Here is a 23,079-nt window from a genome sequence, read left to right as displayed (position 1 = left end):
GTAACTTGTCAAGTTTAAACACGAATTGCTGTGGTCAATTCCCCTCTATCCCATTTCCAATCCTATTAACATTTGAATGAGGCACCTGGAAGTTAATTTTACAGAAATAAAACACTTTATTTATATAGCATTCTGTCTTTGCTCTTGTTCACAAACAAGTTCAATATAATTTAACAATAGATGAGTTAAAAGGCTACTTGAAGACTGGCACTATACTGACACAGAATCAGATATGGGCCTTCATGGTTTCTCGGGCAACACCTGGAGTAAAACTCATCTCCTTTTCCTTTCACGCTCTCCCCAACCCTGGGGAAATGGTTTGAACCCAACCTTGATCTAGGTATCAGCGTACATATATAACTCCTTAACAAAAATATACACAATTTTGATTCTGCCAGTAAATTTTGTTCATGCAAGGGGGAAAAAAAGACAGACAGTACCAACTCAGCACATCATTAACAGGACTTTTAAACCATTACACAATAGTTAAATTATAAACTGTACCATCATACAGCATATGATAACAGATTAAGCTAATACTGTGCAAATACACAACTGAGCTGTACAAAACGTATTTTGTACTATTAATTAATCTTGCTTTACTAATCTGCAAAACAACTGCATAAGACACATCACATTTGATGAAACAGCAAAAATATACATCTTTCAGGTCCCTGTCTTCCACATATTGTGCATTTCAATTTTACATTCTGCAATAGTGTCTGATTTGTCTACAGTACATGTTTAGATTATGAAAAAAAAGCAACAGCATGACAAAGAATAGGATGGTAAAATATAAAACTCATGAAGTCTGTCATGATAATGAGCTACCTTTTCAAAGTGCAAAGAGAGCAGGTTGAGTATGTGTAAGACCTGATGTCAGTATGTTACAATTGTCTATGCTTCTGTACCAGAGGAAATCTCACTGAGATAAGAATAAGAGCTCCTAATTTTTAAGGACTTTCTCTTTATTGATATAAAAGTGCAGGCACTGTAAGAAATGTAGAACATCTCCGTCTTCAAGTAAGGTCAGTGTTAACGTTCTTCTCTTCCAACATTTGGTTGTGTTTGGACTCTGATTTACCTTTAGGACAAGGTCCTCAGGACCTCATTTAAACATTTATGGACATTGGCAGGCTGGGAGGCCTGAGCACACTCGATCAGGCTGGGCCCCATCTGAGCGTAAAGGGCTTGGCACAGGTTGGCGGTAGCACCCCTCACGCTGCCGCCCCGGCCCTGAATAGTGCCGCTGTGGGTAGAGGTGCTCAGGAGATGCCACAGCAAGGGCAGCACTTTGTGCTCCACCATCTGGGGCTTGCGAGGGTAGAGCTCTGTCACAAGATCTGGAAATAGAAGAAACAAGAGGTGGTCAGACATTTAAACCAATAAGGCTAAAACAAACTACAGTGCTCTTAATTCTTACAACAAACATACCTGCAACCTTTTCAATAAGATCCACCTTTGCTTTGCCGTTTAAAAACTGAGCCTTGGTGCACAAAGGCTGAAGAAGAAGTATGTTATCTGACATGGAAACAAAGAAAATCACACAGTCAAATAATTACAATTCTCCAATTAGACTGAGCTTCTAATTTTACCTCTACCAGAAATAATGTGAATGCTAGAAATGAGTACCAAGATTTAAGATAAGTGCATTAATAGCTCCAATAGCAGCAGAAGAGATGGCGTTGTTCTTGGAGTTGAGGTGATTGTCCACAATTGCTGGGACCAGGATGTTGACCACTTGGGACAGGTTGTCTTTCAAGAAATGGATGATTTTCTGTAGAGACTCGAGGGCATGCAAGTTGACCTTGCTGTTGGACTCTTGCAGCCTGGCCTTGAAGGCATCAAACACCTGAAAGGAGGGAAACCGTAGGGAAAAGAGGAGAAGGCAATAGAGAGAGAGTTTGGTTTTCATGATGAAACTGAATTGTACAGTGGTAATGGTAAAGCACATAAAGAAATATTGATAGGATTTGAAATAAATGCAAGAACTAACCTGGAATATACTATTGATGACCATGTTGGGGTTGTGCTGGCAGTCGGCTGCAAGCTGGTCGATTCCCTTGATCCTCTCTCTGAAGTCCTTTGAACCCAGCAGACCTGAGATCTGCTTGATGTATTCAGTCTTGTCTGCAATACTCTGTGTCTGAGATCTACAGCTGTAATGGCTATTAGACTCCCTGTAGATGATGAAATACAAACTGTTTATAAAACTGCGAGGAAAGTATAAATAACACACTTTCACTGTGTATTATGCAGTTTATGTAATGCCTCGTGCAGACTACACGACTTTCAGCGTCGGCCAATGACAGTGCTGTTCACGCTACACAACTTGCCGTCTTGAAGTCGTTGTGGCGTTCACACTACGTGACTGATCAGTGACATGGGGTCACACTACACGAGCTGACAAGGACTCACCCGATGCTGGTCTCCAAACCACGTTTTGTCAAGAAAACACATGTGAAATGTGAAACGGGAAATGACGTAAATCTACACATGAAACAACTGTTATTTGTTATTATGAAGATACCAATTATAAAGACAGAAAATATGGATGAAAGAATAGATTAGCACACACAGGTAGCAGGGATTGTCAGTGCAACAGAGAGTAAAAAGTGTTTTGCGGTGAAAAGTAGCTGCCTGCTCTCATTGGCTGGATGTGGATGTCAAGTCGGCCAACTCCTCCAGATATTTGGCATGCTAGATATCTGGCAGACGTCGGCAAGGTGTCAGAAATGTGTTGTTGTGTAGTTCACACATAACAACTGGCGACCGCCGATCGACCACTGATTTACCCCCGATCACAGTCTGATGGTCGCCGAGCAGCAAATCGGGCTAAAAATCGTGTAGTGTGAACTAGGCTTAAGGTACACCTCTGCTACAAGGCAGAATTTAGTTTACACTGCTTTACTGGTTGGTATTTACACTCACCTGATGGTCTGGTTAGGTGGCTCCCTGGTGAGAGATGAGGCTCTGACTGTACCACTGCCTGGGAGGGAGCGTCTACCCCTGGCTGACTGGGTGTCTTGAGGCATCTCACCAAGACCCTTAAAAAAACCCATCAGTGTCCAGGGAAGATGACAGTTTGACTTGTACCAAAAACAGCAATGTTATAAACACATACAAGAAAAAAACACTGTACCTTTGTCTTGAGAGTGATGACCGTGTCTCTGACAGTCGGCAGGTCTTTGGTGGGGATATATTTCTCCAGGATCTTGTCAAAGTCAGGGTGGGATGACAGGGACAGCAGCATCCGACGCCCAAAGTACCTGATGGCGTGTGGGAACCAGTGCAATAGTGAGAACTCTGACACTTTTAGATATTAACAGTGGCTTCTCAGCGGTGATGCTATCTTTGGCCATGCATGTCTTTGGACAGTGGGAGGAAATACTGCATTATATTGAAACAATCTTTTCTATTCCTACTTACATACACAGGGCAACTAAATATTACAAAATGATAGACAACCAACAAAAACAGCATCAACACTGACCAGGGCCCTGTTTTAGAAAGCAGGCTTAACAAACTCTGAGCTTATCCCTGAGCTCTGAGTTGATTAAGCCTGAGGTGGGAAACTTTGAAATTTTCAGTTCCAGAACAGCTGATCAGAATAAGTTCAATCAACCCTGAGTATGTTGAGCCTGTGCATGGGGGTGAAAAAAAGCCATCATCAATGGATTGCCGATACTACGATTCACCATGGCAACGGGTAAATAAGGGCAGAGTCTCCATTTGAATCGAGTGGAGCTAGTAGGCCTAATAAGAATGCGTTCCAAAGCAGACCATGATAGGCTATAAAAGTGGAAGAAGGATCAATGCGTTAACAGGCTACTATACAGCGTTGCTCATTCATTATTTACCCGACTGGAATTTCCTTAATGAATGATAAATTGCTACAGCTCATTACATTTGATTTTAAATAGGAAGGCTATATTTATTAAGCTCTAACCCGACAGGACAAAATGCCGGTGGCAATTCGGCTACCTAATTATGAAAATAGGCCTATAGATCAAATATAAGAACCAGTTTACTCATGGACCTGTGATTGTAAAGTCACAGTCACACACAGCAGGTTAGCTTATTCATTTTTTTTTTTTTGCAGTGGAAAATGTGTCTATAGCTTAAAGTTTTAGACGTCTATTTTACATTAATAAAATCTTGCTCATTCCGTATTTTATTAATACTGTCAAATCACATTCAGACTATCAGCAGTGAATAAAGAAAAACTCACTTATAAACCTTATTTAGGCCTATTTGTTTCAGCTGCATCACAGTCATCCTCACTCAGAAACAGTCACATTATCTCCAGTTGTTAACGACGATAAGAATGTTCCAATCTGTGCGACTAGCCTACAATATGAAAGATTACTGTTCATTGATCAGTTTTATAGGTTACATATTAAATAGTGATTACTGCAGTAATTTAGCACACAGGAAGTGTTTTCAGTGCGACTGTCCACAGAGTCACAGCGTTAAAGACGGACATAAATTTTATTCTGTGCTGAGGACAAATCCAAGATGTGCGGAGATCTGTCCTTACATTGATGACAGATTGATCATAAAGCGGTCATGTTCAAGATCATGTTTGGGTGAAAAACGAATAGCCTATATAGTTTTTAAAGATGTAAATGCGTTCAGATATGTGCTTTGATATCGACAGAATGAATGAGGAAATGAAACGGTGTGTCAGAAAGCCGCCTCAGGCTCCGCGGGAGGGGAGAAAGTCAGAGAGAAACTGGTGTTTTCAAACTTATCCTGTGAACCTAACCTCCTCGGGAGGAGAACTGATTCACAGCATCAGTTGCCGGAGTTACTGATCTAGGGATTATCTGATCTCGCCCTCTGAAACGGAAAACTCAAGAGTTTCCCTCATCTCAGGCTTAACATACTCAGAATTTTCACTAATCCTGCTTTCTGAAACAGGGCCGAGGAGTAAAATCCTCAGATAGTGTCAAAAAAACTGAATATTAGAAGCTTGCATTACATTGTAGTCTATTTTTCTTGTCACTTGTCATTTCATAGCTTGCAGCAACCACTTTAAAGCATCACTCATCTAATTTACTTTGAAATTAAAAAACAAAACAAAAAAACCCTGAAAATTTTGAAAGGATGAAATCCTTTGGAAAATTTCATATTTTGTATTTTCACAATGAGTTATGTTTTATTAGCCACTGAATGGCCTAGAATTTTCTACAAACCATGTTAAGGATTATCTGTGAATTAGCTGGTAGACCCATCAACTCTTTGTTTCATTCCAACCAGCATCTTCTAAAACTGAAAATATAAATGAATTGCACTCAAGTTTAGGCCAACGCAAAAGCCAAAATCAAATCTGTGTGTACACACATGAATGAAGCCCGATGGCTCTAACTTGTAAATACCTCACTGAAAACACATGCAGACAACAACAACAAAAAATGTGCCTCTACATACCTGGCTTCCTGTGAGGAGTCTTGAGTGAGTTTGGTGACGGCAGGTAGGATTCTGTCGTTGAGATCTTTACCTCCAGACAGTAGACGGACAGCACCGACCTTCTCTACCAGATTTGCCAGATGCTGGGCTGTGCATTTTCTCACCACTGGGTTAAGGTGACTATCGGAAGATGGGAAACCACTTCAGCAATTCAAATTTCAAAAAGCCTTTGGTATTAAGAACAGTGCAAAAGTAAATGGTAAATGGACTGCATTTATACGGCACTTCTCTATTTTAACAGAGAAATCGTTTTACAGTTTTGTCTCTCATTCACCCATTCTCACACACACAAACACAGCGATGGCGGCAGGGCTGCCATGCAAGGCGCTGGCCTGCCCATCAGGAGCAACTTGGGGTTCAGTGTCTTGCTCAAGGACCCTTCGACACATTGACAGGAGGAGTCGTGGGCACAAACCACCAACCCTGCTATTAATGGACGACCCACTTTCCCACAGCCGCCTCACAAGAACCCACAGACATTCCATATTGTAAGTGTAGTGAAACAGCACTTCACTGTGTGTGTATGTGGACACACACACTGACCTGATACCCCCAGAGAGTAAAGCACTGATGCTACGAGTGGTTGTGCAGTGCTGCGCCATGCAGTCCAGTGCTGCATCCACATCCTGCCTAATGAAGGCGTTACACTCCCCGGCCTTCTGCAGTAAAGCTTTAACTGTCCCCTCCAGCTCCTGGTCCATTGCCCTCTGCAGGTGGGTGTATAGGTCGCCCAGTGTACACACTGCAGCCCTGGACACACCTGACCGCAGGTTCTTCACCTGAATAAGATGGACATTACTAATACCTCACGGGTAACAGGATCATTCCAGCATCAAATATAGATAAAGACATAACTCTGACAAAAACACTAAACAAGCCTGATTACTAAGGCACGGATTTATGAAAGTGATCTGCAAAATCAGATATCAATATAGATAAATTAGAAGTGAAGCAAGTTCAGATGGAGTAAACTAGCAAAATGAATATAGGTCAAAGTGGTGTGGGAGTGTTACACAACAAAGTTATAGTACCTCTTGAACGAGAGATAGGCAGACATCATGAAGCCTGCCCTGGAGTGTGTCTGAGTGGTAGTGAGCCAGACTGCGCAGGAACGTCAGACCCTCGATCTTCTTCTCCCTGAAGTAAAAGAATAAAGATAGTTGGTGGCCATTTCATAGACTGATAGAGCAGAGAAGATACGCTTCCTGGTTAGTATGATGTATGATGATCGTGGTGTTTGTATCATAACACCTGCAAGTGCATTTGTCATGCTATTCTATATTTTAGAAACCTCTGTAGGATCCCTAGATTTGATTTATTAGTATGATGGATCAAAACTATTCTCTTCCAAAGCAGTGCAGCTGAAAAATGCAAGTGTTCCTCACCATTCTTCTGAGTTCAGCAGGTTGAAGCTCTGCGTCAGCGCCTGCTCAGGCTTGGAAAACGGACACAGCTCCGGAGGCTCCGAGAGATTTTTCTTGTGGCCAGCAGTACCAGGGGAGAGCTCATCTAGATGGCCCATCAGACACCACACAACACACAGATTCGGTCTCATGTTACATCTCTATCAGTCTGAAAACAAGCAGCGTGTGTGGGCGGCAGTGCATTAACAGTAGGTTGTCAAAACATAGCATTGTGGCACATTATCCAAAGCAAACATCTTATTCACCCATGCTCTAATGGCTCTGACAGTCTAATTAATGTTCCAACAGTTTCTATCAACAAAGACCTGTTAAAGCACTGGTTCATCTATTAATAATGCGGCGGAATATTGCTACAATACAAGCCTGTGTCAGACCAACTGAGAGATGATACATAGCAGCATAATAAAGATGCACATTTTTTAGTTTAAAAAACAGACGATTGAGCTTGTCACTTGGTGCAGCAGGTAGATGAAGTCTTAGTTTTTCAGGTTAGACCCACTAACCTGAGCTGTGGGACAGCGATGGTCGGGTTCTGCTGAGGCTAGGGGCCCTCCTAAGACGGGACGGGTTTTTGGGGTTGGGGGGAACAGTGGGCGGGCTCGGCTGGTGGGGCAGAGTGAAGCACTTTATGGGGCTTTGGTGTCCTGGTGGGCTGACGGGACTCGTGGGGCTGATAGGGGACTCCTCGGAGAGAAGATCTGCTTTAGTGGAGGTCAGTGTGCTGCCGTTCAGATGCAGATCTACATATGAGAAAATCAACTTTTCAAGTCTCTGGTTGCAAACATTATGAGCTGAGCATGAGGATAAACTATAAAACAACACAGAAAGTGCAATATGGCAACAAAAATGATACAAATTTATGCCTTATGTGTTTTAGTGGACATTCTTCTCCACACTGGCTTTTTACATTGGCATATATACAGTATATCAAATATAGTTAACACTTTTCGACGCAGCCAAAGATCGATGAGAAGCTAAGAAAATCTTTGGAAAAGCTAGAATGTAAACTCTGCCTTTAACCCCACAGTATAAAGAAATACAAAGTTATACGCAAAATAAAAACAGCTGGTTGAGGTTTGCAAATCTTTCTCTTGCCTTTGATTATTAATAATCTATTCTCCTCAGTGGGCGAGTCAGACAGCATCTGTCGGACTCGGTGGCGAATCTTGTCTCGTGTGTGGTTCCCTTGACTGAATTGCTCCTCTTGCTGATCGAGACACTGCAGCTTCATCTTCTCTCGGCTAAACCTTGCATTCTTCCCCCTCTGCTGCACATGCATTGGTAGAAAACACACCAGGTAGGACTTTGGTATCTGGAAATTTTGCATGACATACTATGATTTACCACAGGACAAAGTGTGACTAACCTTAACCTCATCCGGACGTGGGCTGTCATCACCGTCTGGGTGACTGCCAGACAGAGCATGGCTGTAGATGCCTGCTGAGGGATCAGTGGGGGGTTTGGCCTCAAAATCACCCTGCTCCAGTGACAAGCCGACTCCTGGACGGCTGGAGGACACTGTGGTGCCAAACATGCCTGAGAAGCATGAGGGGGATTGCTTTAATGTATTATCAGAGAGGTAGACACCAAACTTTCTCAGCTACTAGAATAATCAGTAATACCATCTATTTACACTGAGAATTTTGTTGCAGTGAGCAATATTTTCCATTTCCAAATTGGAAAATAATGCCCACTGCAACCTTTGGCAATGTTTCTGCATAACTCCTTTCAATCTGTTGTAAAACAGCACTCAGCTAGAAGACCTTGGCAACAGAACAGGACTTTTATTGTTGAACTGAACGATGACTTGTGAGACCGACCTCTTCCAATGACTCCTTCGGACATTTCTGTGGCTGGTGAGTTTCTGCTGCTGTGACTCTGAGATCCTAAGAACCAAAGGAGAGGAATACTGATGGCTTTAATTATTTAAGCACACAAAATGCTATTACCAGGAAAATCCAGGAAAAGCTCTGTTTGATATCACTGCTTATGGACCTTTGGCAGGCTTCAGAGCTCTGACTGATTCACGGAAGGCTGCTTTGACCAGTGGAGGGCACGGCCCTGTTGTCTCTTCCTCAGTTTTGATTGATCCGTTGGAGTAAGTGACTCGCTGCCCAACAACACCCACCTCAGATGACAATTCGCTCTTCTGAGACAATCCTTGAAAAAAAAAAAACCAAACAAAGACATAAATAAGATAGATAATAGACAATAAAACAGATTGGGCAAAACCGTTTTATCGCTTTTATACCTTGAAGGCTGCTGAAGTCCATGGACACAGAAGACCGCAGTTTTGCAGAAGGCACTCTTGCAATGCGAGGTTTCATTTCTGAAGAGGCACTGTTTCTGGGACTGTTGACAGATGTGACAGGTGACAAATGATGCTGGAAAACTGCTTAACACATTTCCGCACATTGTCAAACAAACACAAGATGGGTACTGTGTTACCACTGCTGTTACCCGTCACCAGCTCTGTGACAACGTTTACTCAATTAACTGGAATTTAACAACAGGTACTAGAGCTGACTAATGTCCCCCACATACTATGATCCTCATTACAAATTAAACACAATTTGAATAATGAAATCGTAAAATCAAATGCATCATTTGAAAACGTGTTATACAGTGTCTTTATGCCTTTGTTTACATGGGACATATGTAAATAAAGCTCCCACATGATAAAACATGCAGAGTTTCTCCTTAATATGTCTTATTTTGCCTTGCTAAATATGCAAAATAACATCCAATTGGATTATCTACTCTACAGGAGGAACCTATGATATTTAAAGTAAGAGTCTACTCGCAGACAGTGGCTGTGCAGTGACTATACACAAAATGTAGATCCTCTACCTGGTTTTGATGCCATTGAAGCTGGAGTTAGCGACTGAGCTCAGACTGGAAAGACCACTCTCACTGGCTGAGCTTGTAAGCATTGGAGAGGTGTGTGATGGAGAGTCCAGGCCTAGATCCAGCCTCACAGCTGAGTCAGGGCTGTCTGGATCTTGATCTGAACTGCTAAGGCTCACTTTGGCCCTCTTCTTGGCAGCGCTGTTGCGCAATGAGCGCAGAGAGTTCAACATCTGTGAGCAAAACACACATTGGCACAAAAATTGTATATATATTTATTTATCTTTTCTGTGGAAAAACAGACAGTTTACTGACCTCCTGCATGTCCAGAGGATCATCCTCTTGAGATTCTTTCACCGCAATGATGCTATCAGTGTCCAGATGAAGGTCCCTTTCTAGCTGCTGACTCTGAGGGCTGCCTGGAGCATTGGACCTCTGGCCATTGTGGGACTGGACCTGCTCTGCTGTAGGGACAACTGGCGAGACAGACAGGGTTGCCTTGGTACTGCTCAGAGCCCGACGGAATGACGAAGTGGAAGAAGAACTCATGAGGGAAGCACGGAGAGGCCTGGGAGAGCATCTGCTAGAGAGATGGTCCGACTAAAAGGGGTAGTACACAGAGGATAAGAAAAAACAGATGACACAAAGGAGCCACAATGTTTTTTTTAAATTCAGCTGACAGCCCACATGACGACTTAGGTGTTTTCACTACATTACCCTTGGCTGCGCCTGTGTCTCTCCAGGGGCTGGTGTCTCGCTGGTGAGGGCTGTTCTCTCTCTTGTTGGGCCAGGTGTTGGACATAGAGAGGGAAGAGTCTGCATGACGGCGGGACAGTGTTGGAGTAAGCATGCCTCCTGGGAGTGTAGCCAATGGGTAAGAGGGCAGTAGGAAGGAGCCGGACGTAGTGGGGTTCGAGGGGAGGGAAAATGTGCGCTCAACACTGGGGTTTCTTGAGATCATGTGTTCCTTGGGTGCCACTGGGAGACAGAGTATTCACAGGTCAGGAACCATGAAAAACTGAGTAGGTTGTAACAAGGTGGAACTATGGCTGGATACTGAAAACTGTCCATTTATGTGACTCAAGTTCTTATTATTCATTTTTGCTTATCTGTATGTGAACACATTCAAAAGGAACTTTAAAGTGACGGTACGAAGTAATGACTCCTTACCAACATCTGTGTCAGAGAAGTTGGTTTTAAAGATGTCTGGGTCTAAGTTGAGGCTTCCACTTCTTCTGAGGCGTGCAGGGGACACCCTCCTTCTGGAGGAGTGTGGCTTCTGAGGCTCTGCAGAACCTACATTAAAAGTATATTTTGCCATTCACTCTATATACCTAACAGGGATGCCCAATACTCTGATAAATTAAATGACAGTAACAATCCTTCCGTAAACTGATGACTTAAAAAGGGGATAGTACAAAGGGGATATAATGAGTGTAACTTTAGTTACTATCTTCGGCTACTTTAATTTCTTTCTTTCTGGTATTGATTTCTATTCTATCTATTGTCTATTAAAAACCTTATTTAATACATAATTCAATGTCTGTGCCTGACTGCTGCACTGAACAAATGTTCAAGTCCAGTCTTGCCAGTGAAAACAGAGAGTTGGGACACACAAGAGGCTATGTAGAGGGAGTCACACACAGCTGCAGCCATAAAAACTGGACAATTACACAAGAACAATTTGGCAGCACACACAGTTGATTGTTATAGGAAAAAAAGACTGCATTCTAATATTTCGAGCACACGTCCTACACTGTAATCTTAAATTAAGGATTAGTAGCAGTATTGGAAGTGAGTGTAATCTCTGTGCAAGTGGTCAGAATCAAATAGCCAGTGATAACACTCAACATAAGATTCAGTGAGGATAAAATAATTTAGTAGGCAACAATGGCTTTTGCTGTCATAAATCTGGCCATTCCCCAACATTTTCTGCTTGTGTCCAAACTAATGGGTAGTCAGCAGCTGGCAGGTCATTTTTAACTTGATGCCACTGACAAGCTATAAACCTACGACCCCTTGCTACAGTTATAGTGTCAGTGACACCACACATTTGCTAGGCTTAGTTTTCTTTTGCAGTCAGCTAATTGCAAGAGCTTCAAGATATTTGAGGATAAATCGAATACAGCAGGGTCTACTTTTTACAACATTGTCTTACCTGACTAAGCTTGAGTAACATTTAGGGGTGAATTATGCTCTCACAATTAGCCTGCCTCACTGCAGCATGCTCTGAATCTGTTCACTGGATGCACTGAGGTAAGTATTATTCCATAGAAAGCATACAGTGTATCCGGCAATGTGAAACTTTTAAGGTAAAATTATTAAGAGTTTGATGACTATTTTCTGTTAGGAGTCATAACATCCAGCAGGCTAGATTTTTAGAAAACTAAACAGTTGGTGGGTGGTATTGTGTAATGGTCTCTTGCGTGTTTGTAACAGGTATGACTTATCTGCGAGCGTGCTCATCTCCGGGCATTTAGTGACATACGGCATGGTGACCTCTCTGATTCAGCATGCTAATCCAATTTAAAGGCACTCTAATTGGAGTCCAGCTGAAGTCCTGTCATGGTCACCAAATAACTGTAACCTCATATGGGATACATGTGAGTGTAATGTTGGGAGACAGAAGAACTGGCACTTACTGAAACTGGGAATGTAAGTCTCTGGACTCAGCTTCCTGGACAGGTGAGGGAAATCCTCACTGGCGACCTATTAGTAGGCAGAACATTATTTCCTTTAATTGCAACAAAAGTGGATGAAGTTCAAATAACGAATGTAAAGCAATGCTTAAATAAACAGTCTAAATGTAATTCCATCCACTGGCCTGAACAAAGGGATGTAGCAGATACTTGGCCAGCTCAGACAAGAGACACTGGCAATTAGGTGAATCTTCTGCTACTGTAAACAGACTTAGATCTTAACTGTTCCCATGAAACTTTAAATGCAACCTTTGAAATCTTGGTCCAACATAAATGAATATAGTTGGGAGAGAATTATGACTGTTTTCCATCAGTTCATGCATCTCAGCCTTTGAGAGAGAGAGTGTGTGTGTGGAGCACTTAGCACAATAGCAATCAACACTACAGACGTAAATAAGCCATGTTTTACAAGCATAACCCCTGTGATATTACCAATTATACTTCACGCCCCCTTCGATAAGTGTGCTGTGTGGTAATGGGGTTGCTGGGAAACTGACACCGCTGTAAACAGAAGGTTTTTCAAATGGAGGCTCTGAGCTGGATAATAGTTTCCAGAACAAAAAAGGGTCAAGTAATACCTCATGAAACAAACACACTCATCCAAAACCAATAGACATTATTAGAAAAGAGCTTATAGAAGCTTATGTTTAACAAAGCATTCTAGTTTGTTAGCTAATAAAATGTGATCCAGTATGCATTCCAGTACGTCCTTTAACCTGACAAAGTGGTAGGTTGACCCAGATTGTTACAGGGCCTATTCTCGAGACAATGGATACTCATCCTTGCAGCGACAGTGTCACTGTGCAGGGGTATGAGTCATCTACTGTTTTTCTTCCAGGAATAGTCACTGATCCTGAAGTGCTCTGGGATCTGTTCCTCTCTCTGTTTATAATGAATTGAGAGCCACATATTCAACAATACAACTTGGCCTATTGTTACCCTGCAAACAGATACCGATTGATTGCTAATAATGTTAAAAAATAAACAGCACTCATGTACAGATGACAATAGTAGTGTAGTAAGATAAAACTGTCCCTATCTGCTGCATTTAATTTTCTTTCCCTGGACTTCTCTGGGGCCTTTGGGTGTGATTCAACTTGTTCAAACAACTAGTGTAAAATTCTGACAGTACACAAACTGCCAACTCCCCAGATTTTTGAAGATTAATTTTTAATGAGGCTTAGCTTCATAATTCCTCTGTGAACTAAACGAGTCTAAAAGGGAGGCGGAAAAAGCAAGCACACAAAAATAACCACCCCTTCCATGCTCTTTGCCATGCCTGCACTTGCTAGCTGATTGGGAGCCAATCAAATTAACAAAGTCAATATGAAAAACCTTCTGGTGCTCTTAAAATCCCCTGTACAGGCAGTCAACAAATGACTGATTAAGCCCTATTTTTGGGTGATTTCAAAGAGTATTTTAAGAACAAAAAATAAGGGGAACATTGCTTGTTGAGTCAATAACTGCTTTGTTAATGTCAAAATTTCCATCTGTTATCGGGGTAAACTAACCTACAATACACCAGAACATCCCTCAAAGCTGTATATCTTATTTTGACAGAGAATCACAGAGTTAGTGGAAGTAGTCGACAGTGTTGGTGGACCCCACCTGTTCAGAGCACTTTCCATTAGGGGTGCTGCATTGCTGGTCATTTTCAGTGGATGAGGAGCTTGACATCTCCCACGGTAGTTTGTTCTTCCCTTTACCCGCGCTGACAATCCTCCTTTGAAATGGAAGGTCATCGGTGAGGGAGCCTACGCTCCCATAGCCGTACAATCGGTCGCAATCTGGCTCAGTTCTGTGGCTCCTGGCACTGCTTGTCCGCCCTCCGTTCATCACCCAGTCCAGATCAGCTCCGGAACCATATTGCAGGGAGCACCGCTGTCCTGGTTTGGGCACCACCAAGCCATACTCCACTATCCCCTCTGAGGTGAGTTTCGGAAGGACGTGCCTTGCTCGTCTTGCCTGTACAGCTGCCATAAGACCCTCTGCATCCTCATTGAGTTCGACCATGTCCACAGCTTTTATTAGGGGCTGCCTTTTCCCTGTGTCAAGGCAATAGTCAAAAACAGCAAACAGCTCAAGGGCGGCGTGACGGACTTTCTTTTTGCTGTCTGCCAGGTATGGTGCAACCTCAAAACAAAGCTTGGGGATGTTGAAATCTTTCCTAGGATGAGTGAGCATAGCTGCCATAATGATGTTAAGGACATCTTCACGAACCCTTGAATTCTTGTGTTTCAAGTTGCCAATGACATGATCCAATATTTGTTGCGGCGCCACACTTTTCATCAGCTGTCGAAACACATTCATGTATTCGTTTCTGGTGAGGGTGCGAGTGTCCCCCAGGGCCTTCAGAGCCACTAAGACTATCTGTTTAAAATATTTGTCTACACCTGTATCTAGCTTCTGAATGAGCAAGTTTAAAACTTGTAAGGTGCCATATAATACTTTAAAATTACTGTCACCCAGAAGTCGCGGGAGAAAATTGATGAACTCGTCAATACTGCCAGATGGGACTGATTTCATGTCCACTTCTGAGAGGACATGTTTGAGCTCTTCCACCCCATTTGTGCGATTTTGGTAATTCTTCAGGTCCAGAAGCTGCATGTGTAACTCCTTGGAGATCAATCCGGGTATCATTATTGATGGTCTTATGGATGTGGTCAAATTTGAGAATCCAAAAAAGCAAACGCAATCCCACGAGGACAGTAATATTCCTCCTCCTTACTTCGTGCTTTCATCCTGAGTGGTTGCTGATGGAAAACCACTCTCCTGTTTGTCAAGCTGTGAATGCAAAACATAGACAATTAATAACATGGCACAGGACTGAATAAATTACGATTTAGGGGAAAGGGGCCCCGTAATTATGTATGTTATAACACAGTAATTGTGCATTATTCTAACTGAGGGAGTGTCTTATTGCTACTCAACACCATGAACTACGTTTGATTAGAGCACACAACCACTTGTGGCTGCCAGGCTTTAACGTTAGTAATCAGCAGAATGACTGAGATAACGTTTACTGCTGTAACGTCATTACTATATTCTCTGCTACTGTTAACATTAGTAACTATGAAGTGGAAATGGCGCTTATTCGATACTAAGTAATGCATTCAATGGGCTTAATGTTGCAATCAGTCCCTGACTACACGGTTCCCGTTAAGCAGCCTACATTAGTTAGCCAAAGAGAATCATAGCTAACAGCAACATCGTTCAAACGGCGCTAAGCTAACTCGCTAACTGTTACTCCGCTAATGGTGTTAGTGGTGAATGCTGGCTGACTGGACGAGCAAAGTTACAAAAACAGCAAGAAAATAGACCTTGCATTTCTTCCCCAGGTCCTCTTCGGTGACGCTCGACGAGGCTAACGTTATCTAATGTTACGTCGTCCAAATGTCCATGTCATGCTGCGGCAGCTACAGTTGTCTAAGTGCAGACATTTTCCCTGGTTGTTTAAGCTGGTGTCTGGAGTGTTGAATGTTTGGGAGCTTCAGAGGTACTCTCACAGAGAGGAGCCCACACACATACACACGCCGAGGCAGCAAAATGGCGAATACATGTCGCAAACTGAGCGCTCCCATGGTGACGCTCCTCCAGGCTCCTGCTCCAGACTGTACCATCACCATCAGCACAGTGGAAAAGTTAAAATGAAACAACCACCTAAACAACGTGTAACATGCGTTTATTTAATGTTTGTGCACTGGTTTACACACACACACACACACACACACACACACACACACATATCTATATATATATATATATATATATGTGTGTGTGTGTGTGCTATAAAGAAAAGTCAATATTTTCTCTTTCTCTATGTTGTATATAGTATATTCTATTTGCCATACATCCACGGATTATAAACTGATTACTAATAGAACAACCAAAAAAACAGGTTACTGAACTTTTTATTCGTTAAATTTAGGCAACTTTAATAAATATCTAACTCATAATATATTTTAGATGCAAATATTATACTTTTTAATCCACTACATTTTTGACTGCTACAAATCCCGAATGTATGTTATAGTATATTCTATTAGCCATCTATACATCCACGGTTTATTAGAACAACAACAAAAAAAACTTGGGTCACTTAGACATTAGAATAGTTCTAATTGATGATTTCTAAAATGCCCTTCAGGGATGCACCCATGTTGTGGGACACAAATGAGGTTCTAAAATGTATGCTAAAAGGCTTTTAACAATAAAATGAAAACAACAATGAACAATGAAAACAGTATGTTTACTCAAGTATTGTACTAAAGCACACTTTTGATGTGACTTTCTTTACTTTAAATTTAAGCAACTTTATGCACAATATTTCTCTCACAATATATTTCAGAGGCAAATGTTTTACTTTTATACTCCACTACATTTTTTGACAGCTACAATTACTTGTAAATTTCCAAATTTAGTTTTTAAATACATATCCCAGGATGAGCTTCAAATATGATGCATTGTGATGGATTAAACTATCCAACTAATCTAATCTAAATCAGTTAGCTCCACCTGGACCAGCTACAACAGTGAAATGCTAGTTACAAATGAAAGCATCAATAATAATCCAATGCAATATATATTTCACTGACATTGACTAACTTTCACACACAAAAACACTCTACATATGTGAGTATTATATTAAAACAGATTTTTTGAAGAACCTTTCCTTGACAAGATATAGTATTTTTTGCTGAAATTATTTTTATACATTTAGTGAAGTTAAGTTGTTACTAAATAGTTTATATTGCTATAAAGTATATACTTTTATACAACACATACTTATACTGCGGTGTGTGCTTTGTTGCTATCAAAAAGCTCTGCAGAGTAATGTTTTTAAATCCTTTTAAAAATACAGGTAAAGCTTACTATTGTTTCACATGCTGACATCAGTGCTTTTCCGTGTCGTTTTATTTTGAAAAAAGCGGAAGTGGGTGTGCTGCTCGTTATTAAAAGAGCTCATCTGTGGCTTTGTGGCTAGCTTGGCAGTAGGTTGTTTTCCTGATAGCCGCCCGGGGTTCACACTCGTCGCTGCTGAACTCCGCCACCGCAAAATCGGTCATTACAGCGGCACGCCAGACGGACTATAGGTTACAGGTTTGTTTTCTATTCTGTCACGATATACAAATAATATCTGACAGCTAGCTATAACGTCACGTTTTGCATCTGTCAGCCATGTTACTGTATATCAATCAGCGATGCAGCTAGCCACAGGAACCGTGTTTTATTTTTAGCAGCTAACCTTCGCTGACTGCAGTGCAATGAGACAGAGATATAGGCACTGTGTATTTGCTGGTGTTGAGCATTGTTGACGATAACGATGTTCCCGTGAACGCCGATGTTAATATCAATATGAAACCGTGGACATTGTGTGTGTGTTTTGCAAAATTCAAGCTGTTCATATGGTTTACTGTGTCTTAGCTAGCGACAACTAGCTGTCTGCTGATGTAATGTTAAAGCTAAGAGGATAGCTACCGAGTTTTGATCTAGCCAGGTCCTTCGTTCAGAAATCAAGCCAAGGCATCAGTCAACAAAGTAACAGATAACGTTATTGGGATTAAATGTTGCAAAGCATAAATGCCCAGCAGCGTATGCGCACTTAACTTGAAATGTGTATGTCTTCTGTCCAGTACGGTTGGTTAAGCAGCGTTAGCACTGGATTTAGAACATCATGCATCTTTAGCTTGCTTCACAGACTGCTTACAACGGGTCTATAACTACTGCATTACTTCAAAACATCCCTGAATGCATAACTGCCCAGGGATGTTTCCTTAACGCGTGCTGTAATTACGTCATGTTGCACAGGCCTATATTTTTTGTTGACTTTTCCGGCTTGTAGTCTCATGGGCAAGCTGACAACTAGTTCATTTCTAGGATTTGCTGTATTTCCATTGGTTGTTGATAACATGCCAGTTAATCAGAACATTTTGCTGAATCACTAGCCTTTGAAAAAATGTCAACACAGTCAACACTGCACTGATATGTGGATTCCTGCTCTTAGATGGACCAGCAGGACCAGTCCTATATGTTTGCCAGTCTGAAACGGCCTCACTCAGAGCAGCTGCTGCAAGGCCTCCAGCTCTTGCGGCAGGATCACGAACTATGTGACATTGTCCTCCGTGTGGGTGATGCCAAGATCCATGCCCACAAAGTAGTGCTGGCCAGCATCAGCCCTTACTTCAAGGCCATGTTCACGGGTAACCTGTCGGAAAAGGAGACCTCAGAGGTCGAATTCCAGTGCATCGATGAGACTGCCTTGCAGGTATGCTTGGAGCCAGCAAGACACAATTACAAACTGCACTGATTAACTGCTGTACCATAGCTATTGTTTATGTGATGTTTTTACTGTCTCTCCTAGGCTATCGTTGAGTACGCCTACACTGGCACAGTTTTTATTTCCCAGGAAACAGTTGAATCTCTGCTACCGGCTGCCAACTTACTCCAGGTTAAGCTAGTACTTAAGGAGTGCTGCTCCTTCTTAGAGAGCCAGCTGGACGCTGGGAACTGTATTGGCATCTCCCGCTTTGCAGAGACCTATGGCTGTCATGACCTGTGCCTGGCTGCAACCAAGTTCATCTGTGAGAACTTTGAGGAAGTTTGTCAGACAGAGGAGTTTTTTGAACTGACAAGGGCTGAGTTAGATGAAATTGTGTCCAATGACTGCCTTAAGGTGGTCACAGAGGAGACTGTATTTTACGCCCTGGAATCGTGGATCAAATATGACGTAACTGAACGACAGCAACATCTGGCTCAGCTGCTGCACTGTGTTCGCCTTCCACTCCTCAGCGTCAAATTTCTCACTCGCCTGTATGAGGCCAACCACCTTATAAGAGATGATCATGCGTGCAAGCACCTGCTCAACGAGGCCCTCAAATATCATTTTATGCCTGAGCACCGGCTCTCCTATCAGACTGTGTTGTCAGCACGGCCCAGATGTGCCCCAAAGGTCCTGCTTGCAGTAGGAGGCAAGGCTGGACTATTTGCAACATTAGAAAGGTAATTATGATGTCTAGATCATAATTTTTAAGCACTTTTGAAAAGGCAACTATATTTTCTATGCCTTCTTTATGTTCTGTGTTTAAAAACAAACAGGCTAATCATAATACTGTTTTTACTCTTGCAGCATGGAAATGTATTTCCCTCAGACAGATTCGTGGATAGGACTGGCGCCGCTCAGTGTACCCCGATATGAATTTGGAGTGGCAGTGCTGGACCACAAGGTATATGTGGTTGGAGGCATCGCCACGCACATGAGACAGGGCATTAGCTATCGGAGGCACGAGAGCACGGTCGAGAGCTGGGACCCTGAAAGCAACACCTGGTCCTCGGTGGAGCGGATGGCTGAATGCCGCAGCACACTCGGGGTGGTGGTCCTGGCTGGCGAGCTGTACGCCCTCGGAGGCTATGACGGCCAGTATTACCTCCAGTCAGTCGAGAAATATGTCCCCAAGCTGAAGGAGTGGCAGCCTGTAGCACCTATGACAAAGTCCCGCAGCTGCTTTGCCACCGCGGTACTGGATGGCATGGTGTACGCTATTGGCGGCTATGGCCCAGCCCATATGAACAGGTACCACCACTGAGAGGATATGCTCTGTTTTTGGTTAACCTGTGGTAACGTGTTGTATGTTATGGACTGTTAAACATCAGGAACAGGGGATTTTGAGTTACATCTGTGCCAATTTATCTAATTAACTTTTTTGAAGTGCCAAAACTAAACAAATTTGATACATTTTATTTGTATGTATAAATGGTGAATAGGAAAGCATTCAGTCCCCGTACAATTTGGACAGCAGCAGGTTTAATGGGTAAATTACATGAACATTAATAACTGTTATCTTATTCTGTATATAACCCAATAATTAACAAGGCACTGAATCACTCATTCTGTAGCTGCTCATTTTTTATATGTATGTATGTATGTATGTGTGTCTGTATAATTTGAAGACTGCAGAACACCACATAGGATCAAAACATGCAACTAACCTTTCTTTGCTCCAACAGATGACATTTGACATCAGAAACCTAAGGTTTATTTAAATAAAAGGGTCTTTGATCTTTGTGAAAAGCTTCTAGCTCTTTTAGACCTCCTAACCTGGCTTTCTCCCTCAAGGGCTTGTTAGTTATTTAATAGAACTGGGAATCAAGTGAAGGACATGGAGTGTTGTTGAGAAAATGGCCAGTACCCTGTTAATGACTGAAGAAGAGTCCAAACAGAAGTTTCATTGAGAGGGTGCCTGACTCTGTGCTGCTGGTTAGATCTCTGTTGTTGCACAGGATCTCTGGAGAGCAGTGTCTCTGTTGCTTGTTTCCTTGACTCCCAAAACCCCTCAGGAGAATGTGTTTTGGACAGGGACCCCCCCCCCCCCCGGTGCTAATGTCCTTGCACATTGCAAAACAATCCCAAATTCCCAGTGTTCCAGTCGCTGTCAGGGGGGTTCATTGGACTCTGGTCAAGTCTGGTAATTTATCACTGCCATTGGTGGGCTCATTACTAGTTGCACTGGGTGTATGTGTGTGAAATCAGACCACCTGAACTGTTGTCCTCTTTGTCACTGTTAATTTGAATCCTAAACAAATCAGCTTTCTATTAAGATGTTTGTTTTTGTTTGTTAGGAAAAGCACTGAAAAAAGACTTTATGTTGAATGTTCTACCTCAGATTGGTGAAATGATCTACTGTCTTGCAGGTGTTCATCATGTTCTGACCATAATGAACAGTTTAAAACACAATTAATAATACTTGTGTCGACTGACACGAAATTTTTGATCGTGATAACATTTTTGGCCATATTGCCCAGCCCTACTTAACAGTACTTCAGACTGTTAACAAAGCATACTACATATTCCAGATAGCTGTTGCTTCACTTACAGAGTTTCTTGAAATGTGGCTTAGCTGGGGGTCTGTTGCGGAATTGTACAGGGCTGTGTAGTCGAATCAAGTTACATTTGGACTTTGTTAATTGTGCTACATCTGCTCTGCACAGCGTGGAGCGGTACGACCCCAGCAAGGATGCCTGGGAAATGGTAGCCCCCATGGCAGATAAAAGGATCAACTTCGGAGTGGGTGTCATGCTGGGCTTCATATTCGTTGTGGGCGGACACAATGGAGTGTCACACCTGTCCAGCATTGAGAGGTATGATCCACATCAGAACCAGTGGACAGCTTGTCGGCCAATGAATGAACCACGCACTGGTGAGTAGACATCAAGTTTTAACTACAGATTTAAGGATTTAGAGGTGTATATAATTTGCTACATATGACCGTGACATTATCTTCCAGGTGTGGGATCTGCCATCGTGGACAACTACCTCTATGTGGTAGGAGGTCACTCCGGGTCGTCCTACCTGAACACTGTCCAGCGCTATGACCCTATCTCAGACAGCTGGTTGGACTCGAGCGGCATGATGTATTGCCGTTGCAACTTTGGTCTGACTGCCCTTTGACCTATGGCTCAGCCAGCTAGGACCCAATAAGAGAACTTAGACACAAAGATTTTTCTCTTTTGTTGTCGTCGTCTCCTCCTCCTTCCCCACATTCATCCTCCAGGTGCAGAGGTGCTCTGCACACCAACGTGCACACCAGAGGAGGGGGAGAGAGAGAGAGAGAGAGAGAGAGAGGGAGAGAGAGCCTGCTGGGTGGATGGATGTGCCGGGCTAGCTGGCTGGCTAGAGGGGGACCACAGACTGGCTGCTGAGATTAGAAAGCACTGTTAAAGTTTTGCGGGGGGGAAGGGGAAGATGATTGGATGGCTGTTGTCACGGGCAAGAGGAGACGACCGCTCTACTGCTGCTGGACCACAATGAGGACTCTGAGCCATTTCCCAGAGGATTGTGGGAGAAAACTTGTCACTTTTGTTTCAAAATTCTGTTGTGTTAGCAGACATCAAGGTGTGTGTTGGGGTGTGGTGTGTGTGTGTGTGTGTGTGTGTGTGTGTGTGTGTGTGTGTGTGTGTGTGTGTGTGTGTGTGTGTGTGTTTTTTTTTTTTTTTTTTTTTTTTTTTTTTTTTTTTTTTTGTGTCCTTCATGCCATTCATTGTTTTTAACACACACGCACCTGAAAACTAATTTTTATTTTGTTTTTCCTGCTGCAACTGGAACCATGTGTTCAAATTTTGTAGAACACTGCAGTTTGCTCATGTAGTGGTATGAATATGTGGTTGTTGGCCATGTAGTGTGGATGTCCGTGTGTATGTTTGAGGGGTACATGCATGTCAGATAGGATTGATTGTTTGTTTTGTTAGGTGTCTGTGTGCAGAACTGATGCTTGGGCTCAGCAACGCAGGAGTTCTGCATCAAAATCAGTGCTTCACAAAAAAGAGAAAAGTTGCATCTTTATATTATCTCAAAGGGCTGCCTTTTTCTCTCTTGTAAATAGTATAAATGAAATATATAGAAATGAATATATCTATCTCTAGTGCATTGCCTGTAAATGTTTTTCTGCACTGGTGGGGGGGGGGGGATGTGTGTTTGTAGTTTGATTTCAAGGGTCAGTGTAGAGGTGAACGACAAATTCTCCTACGAGCATTTGCCAGTAGTATCTGCTTCATCCTCGGAGCCATTTAAAAACCTCCATGTTTTGGCTTCTGTTACATCTTCCTAAGGTCAGGTCATGCACTTGCTACTCTTCACAATAGTG

The 23,079-nt window shown here is 42.5% G+C and overlaps 2 protein-coding genes across 2 annotated transcripts; one reads left to right on the top strand and one right to left on the bottom strand.

The window, feature by feature from the left end:
* Nucleotides 1-95: 95 nt before the first annotated feature.
* LOC119909879 (TOG array regulator of axonemal microtubules protein 1) lies at nt 96-16,021 on the bottom strand. Its single transcript, XM_038728130.1, has 23 exons — nt 15,763-16,021; nt 14,051-15,226; nt 12,386-12,452; nt 10,914-11,039; nt 10,456-10,721; nt 10,059-10,343; nt 9,747-9,976; nt 9,148-9,248; nt 8,892-9,056; nt 8,717-8,782; nt 8,263-8,432; nt 7,992-8,163; nt 7,400-7,636; nt 6,858-6,981; nt 6,504-6,609; nt 6,016-6,251; nt 5,434-5,592; nt 3,143-3,269; nt 2,932-3,047; nt 1,997-2,180; nt 1,633-1,852; nt 1,435-1,521; nt 96-1,343 (listed from the first exon to the last, which is right to left on the bottom strand). Exons 2-23 carry the CDS (start codon nt 15,080-15,082, stop codon nt 1,087-1,089), a joined length of 4,533 nt encoding a protein of 1,510 aa, XP_038584058.1. The 5' UTR covers nt 15,083-15,226; nt 15,763-16,021; the 3' UTR covers nt 96-1,086.
* Nucleotides 16,022-17,386: 1,365 nt separating this feature from the next.
* LOC119909876 (kelch-like protein 28) lies at nt 17,387-22,387 on the top strand. The gene is made up of 6 exons (XM_038728128.1): nt 17,387-17,542; nt 18,447-18,707; nt 18,804-19,441; nt 19,569-20,012; nt 21,428-21,636; nt 21,724-22,387. Exons 2-6 carry the CDS (start codon nt 18,447-18,449, stop codon nt 21,885-21,887), a joined length of 1,716 nt encoding a protein of 571 aa, XP_038584056.1. The 5' UTR covers nt 17,387-17,542; the 3' UTR covers nt 21,888-22,387.
* Nucleotides 22,388-23,079: the final 692 nt, after the last annotated feature.

The sequence above is a fragment of the Micropterus salmoides genome, unplaced genomic scaffold (genome assembly GCF_014851395.1).
Source record: "Micropterus salmoides isolate LMB-PRFRI ecotype aquatic unplaced genomic scaffold, ASM1485139v1 Ms_hic_scaffold_19, whole genome shotgun sequence".
Taxonomy (NCBI): domain Eukaryota; kingdom Metazoa; phylum Chordata; class Actinopteri; order Centrarchiformes; family Centrarchidae; genus Micropterus; species Micropterus salmoides.
The sequence above is the reverse complement of the archived record's forward strand: the minus strand, read 5'-3'. Positions and strand labels throughout refer to the sequence as shown.

Bases quoted from the DNA above. Each gene is read 5' to 3' on its own strand.
- LOC119909876 (XM_038728128.1), top strand. From the start codon at position 18,447: ATGGACCAGCAGGACCAGTCCTATATGTTTGCCAGTCTGAAACGGCCT. The intron at 19,442-19,568 runs GTAATTATGATG...TTACTCTTGCAG, and splicing joins CTATTTGCAACATTAGAAAG to CATGGAAATGTATTTCCCTC. The intron at 21,637-21,723 runs GTGAGTAGACAT...ATTATCTTCCAG, and splicing joins AATGAATGAACCACGCACTG to GTGTGGGATCTGCCATCGTG.
- LOC119909879 (XM_038728130.1), bottom strand. From the start codon at position 15,082: ATGATACCCGGATTGATCTCCAAGGAGTTACACATGCAGCTTCTGGAC. The intron at 9,249-9,746 runs GTAGAGGATCTA...ATCTGTCAACAG, and splicing joins TTCAATGGCATCAAAACCAG to TCCCAGAAACAGTGCCTCTT. The intron at 9,057-9,147 runs GTATAAAAGCGA...TTTTTTTTCAAG, and splicing joins GGACTTCAGCAGCCTTCAAG to GATTGTCTCAGAAGAGCGAA.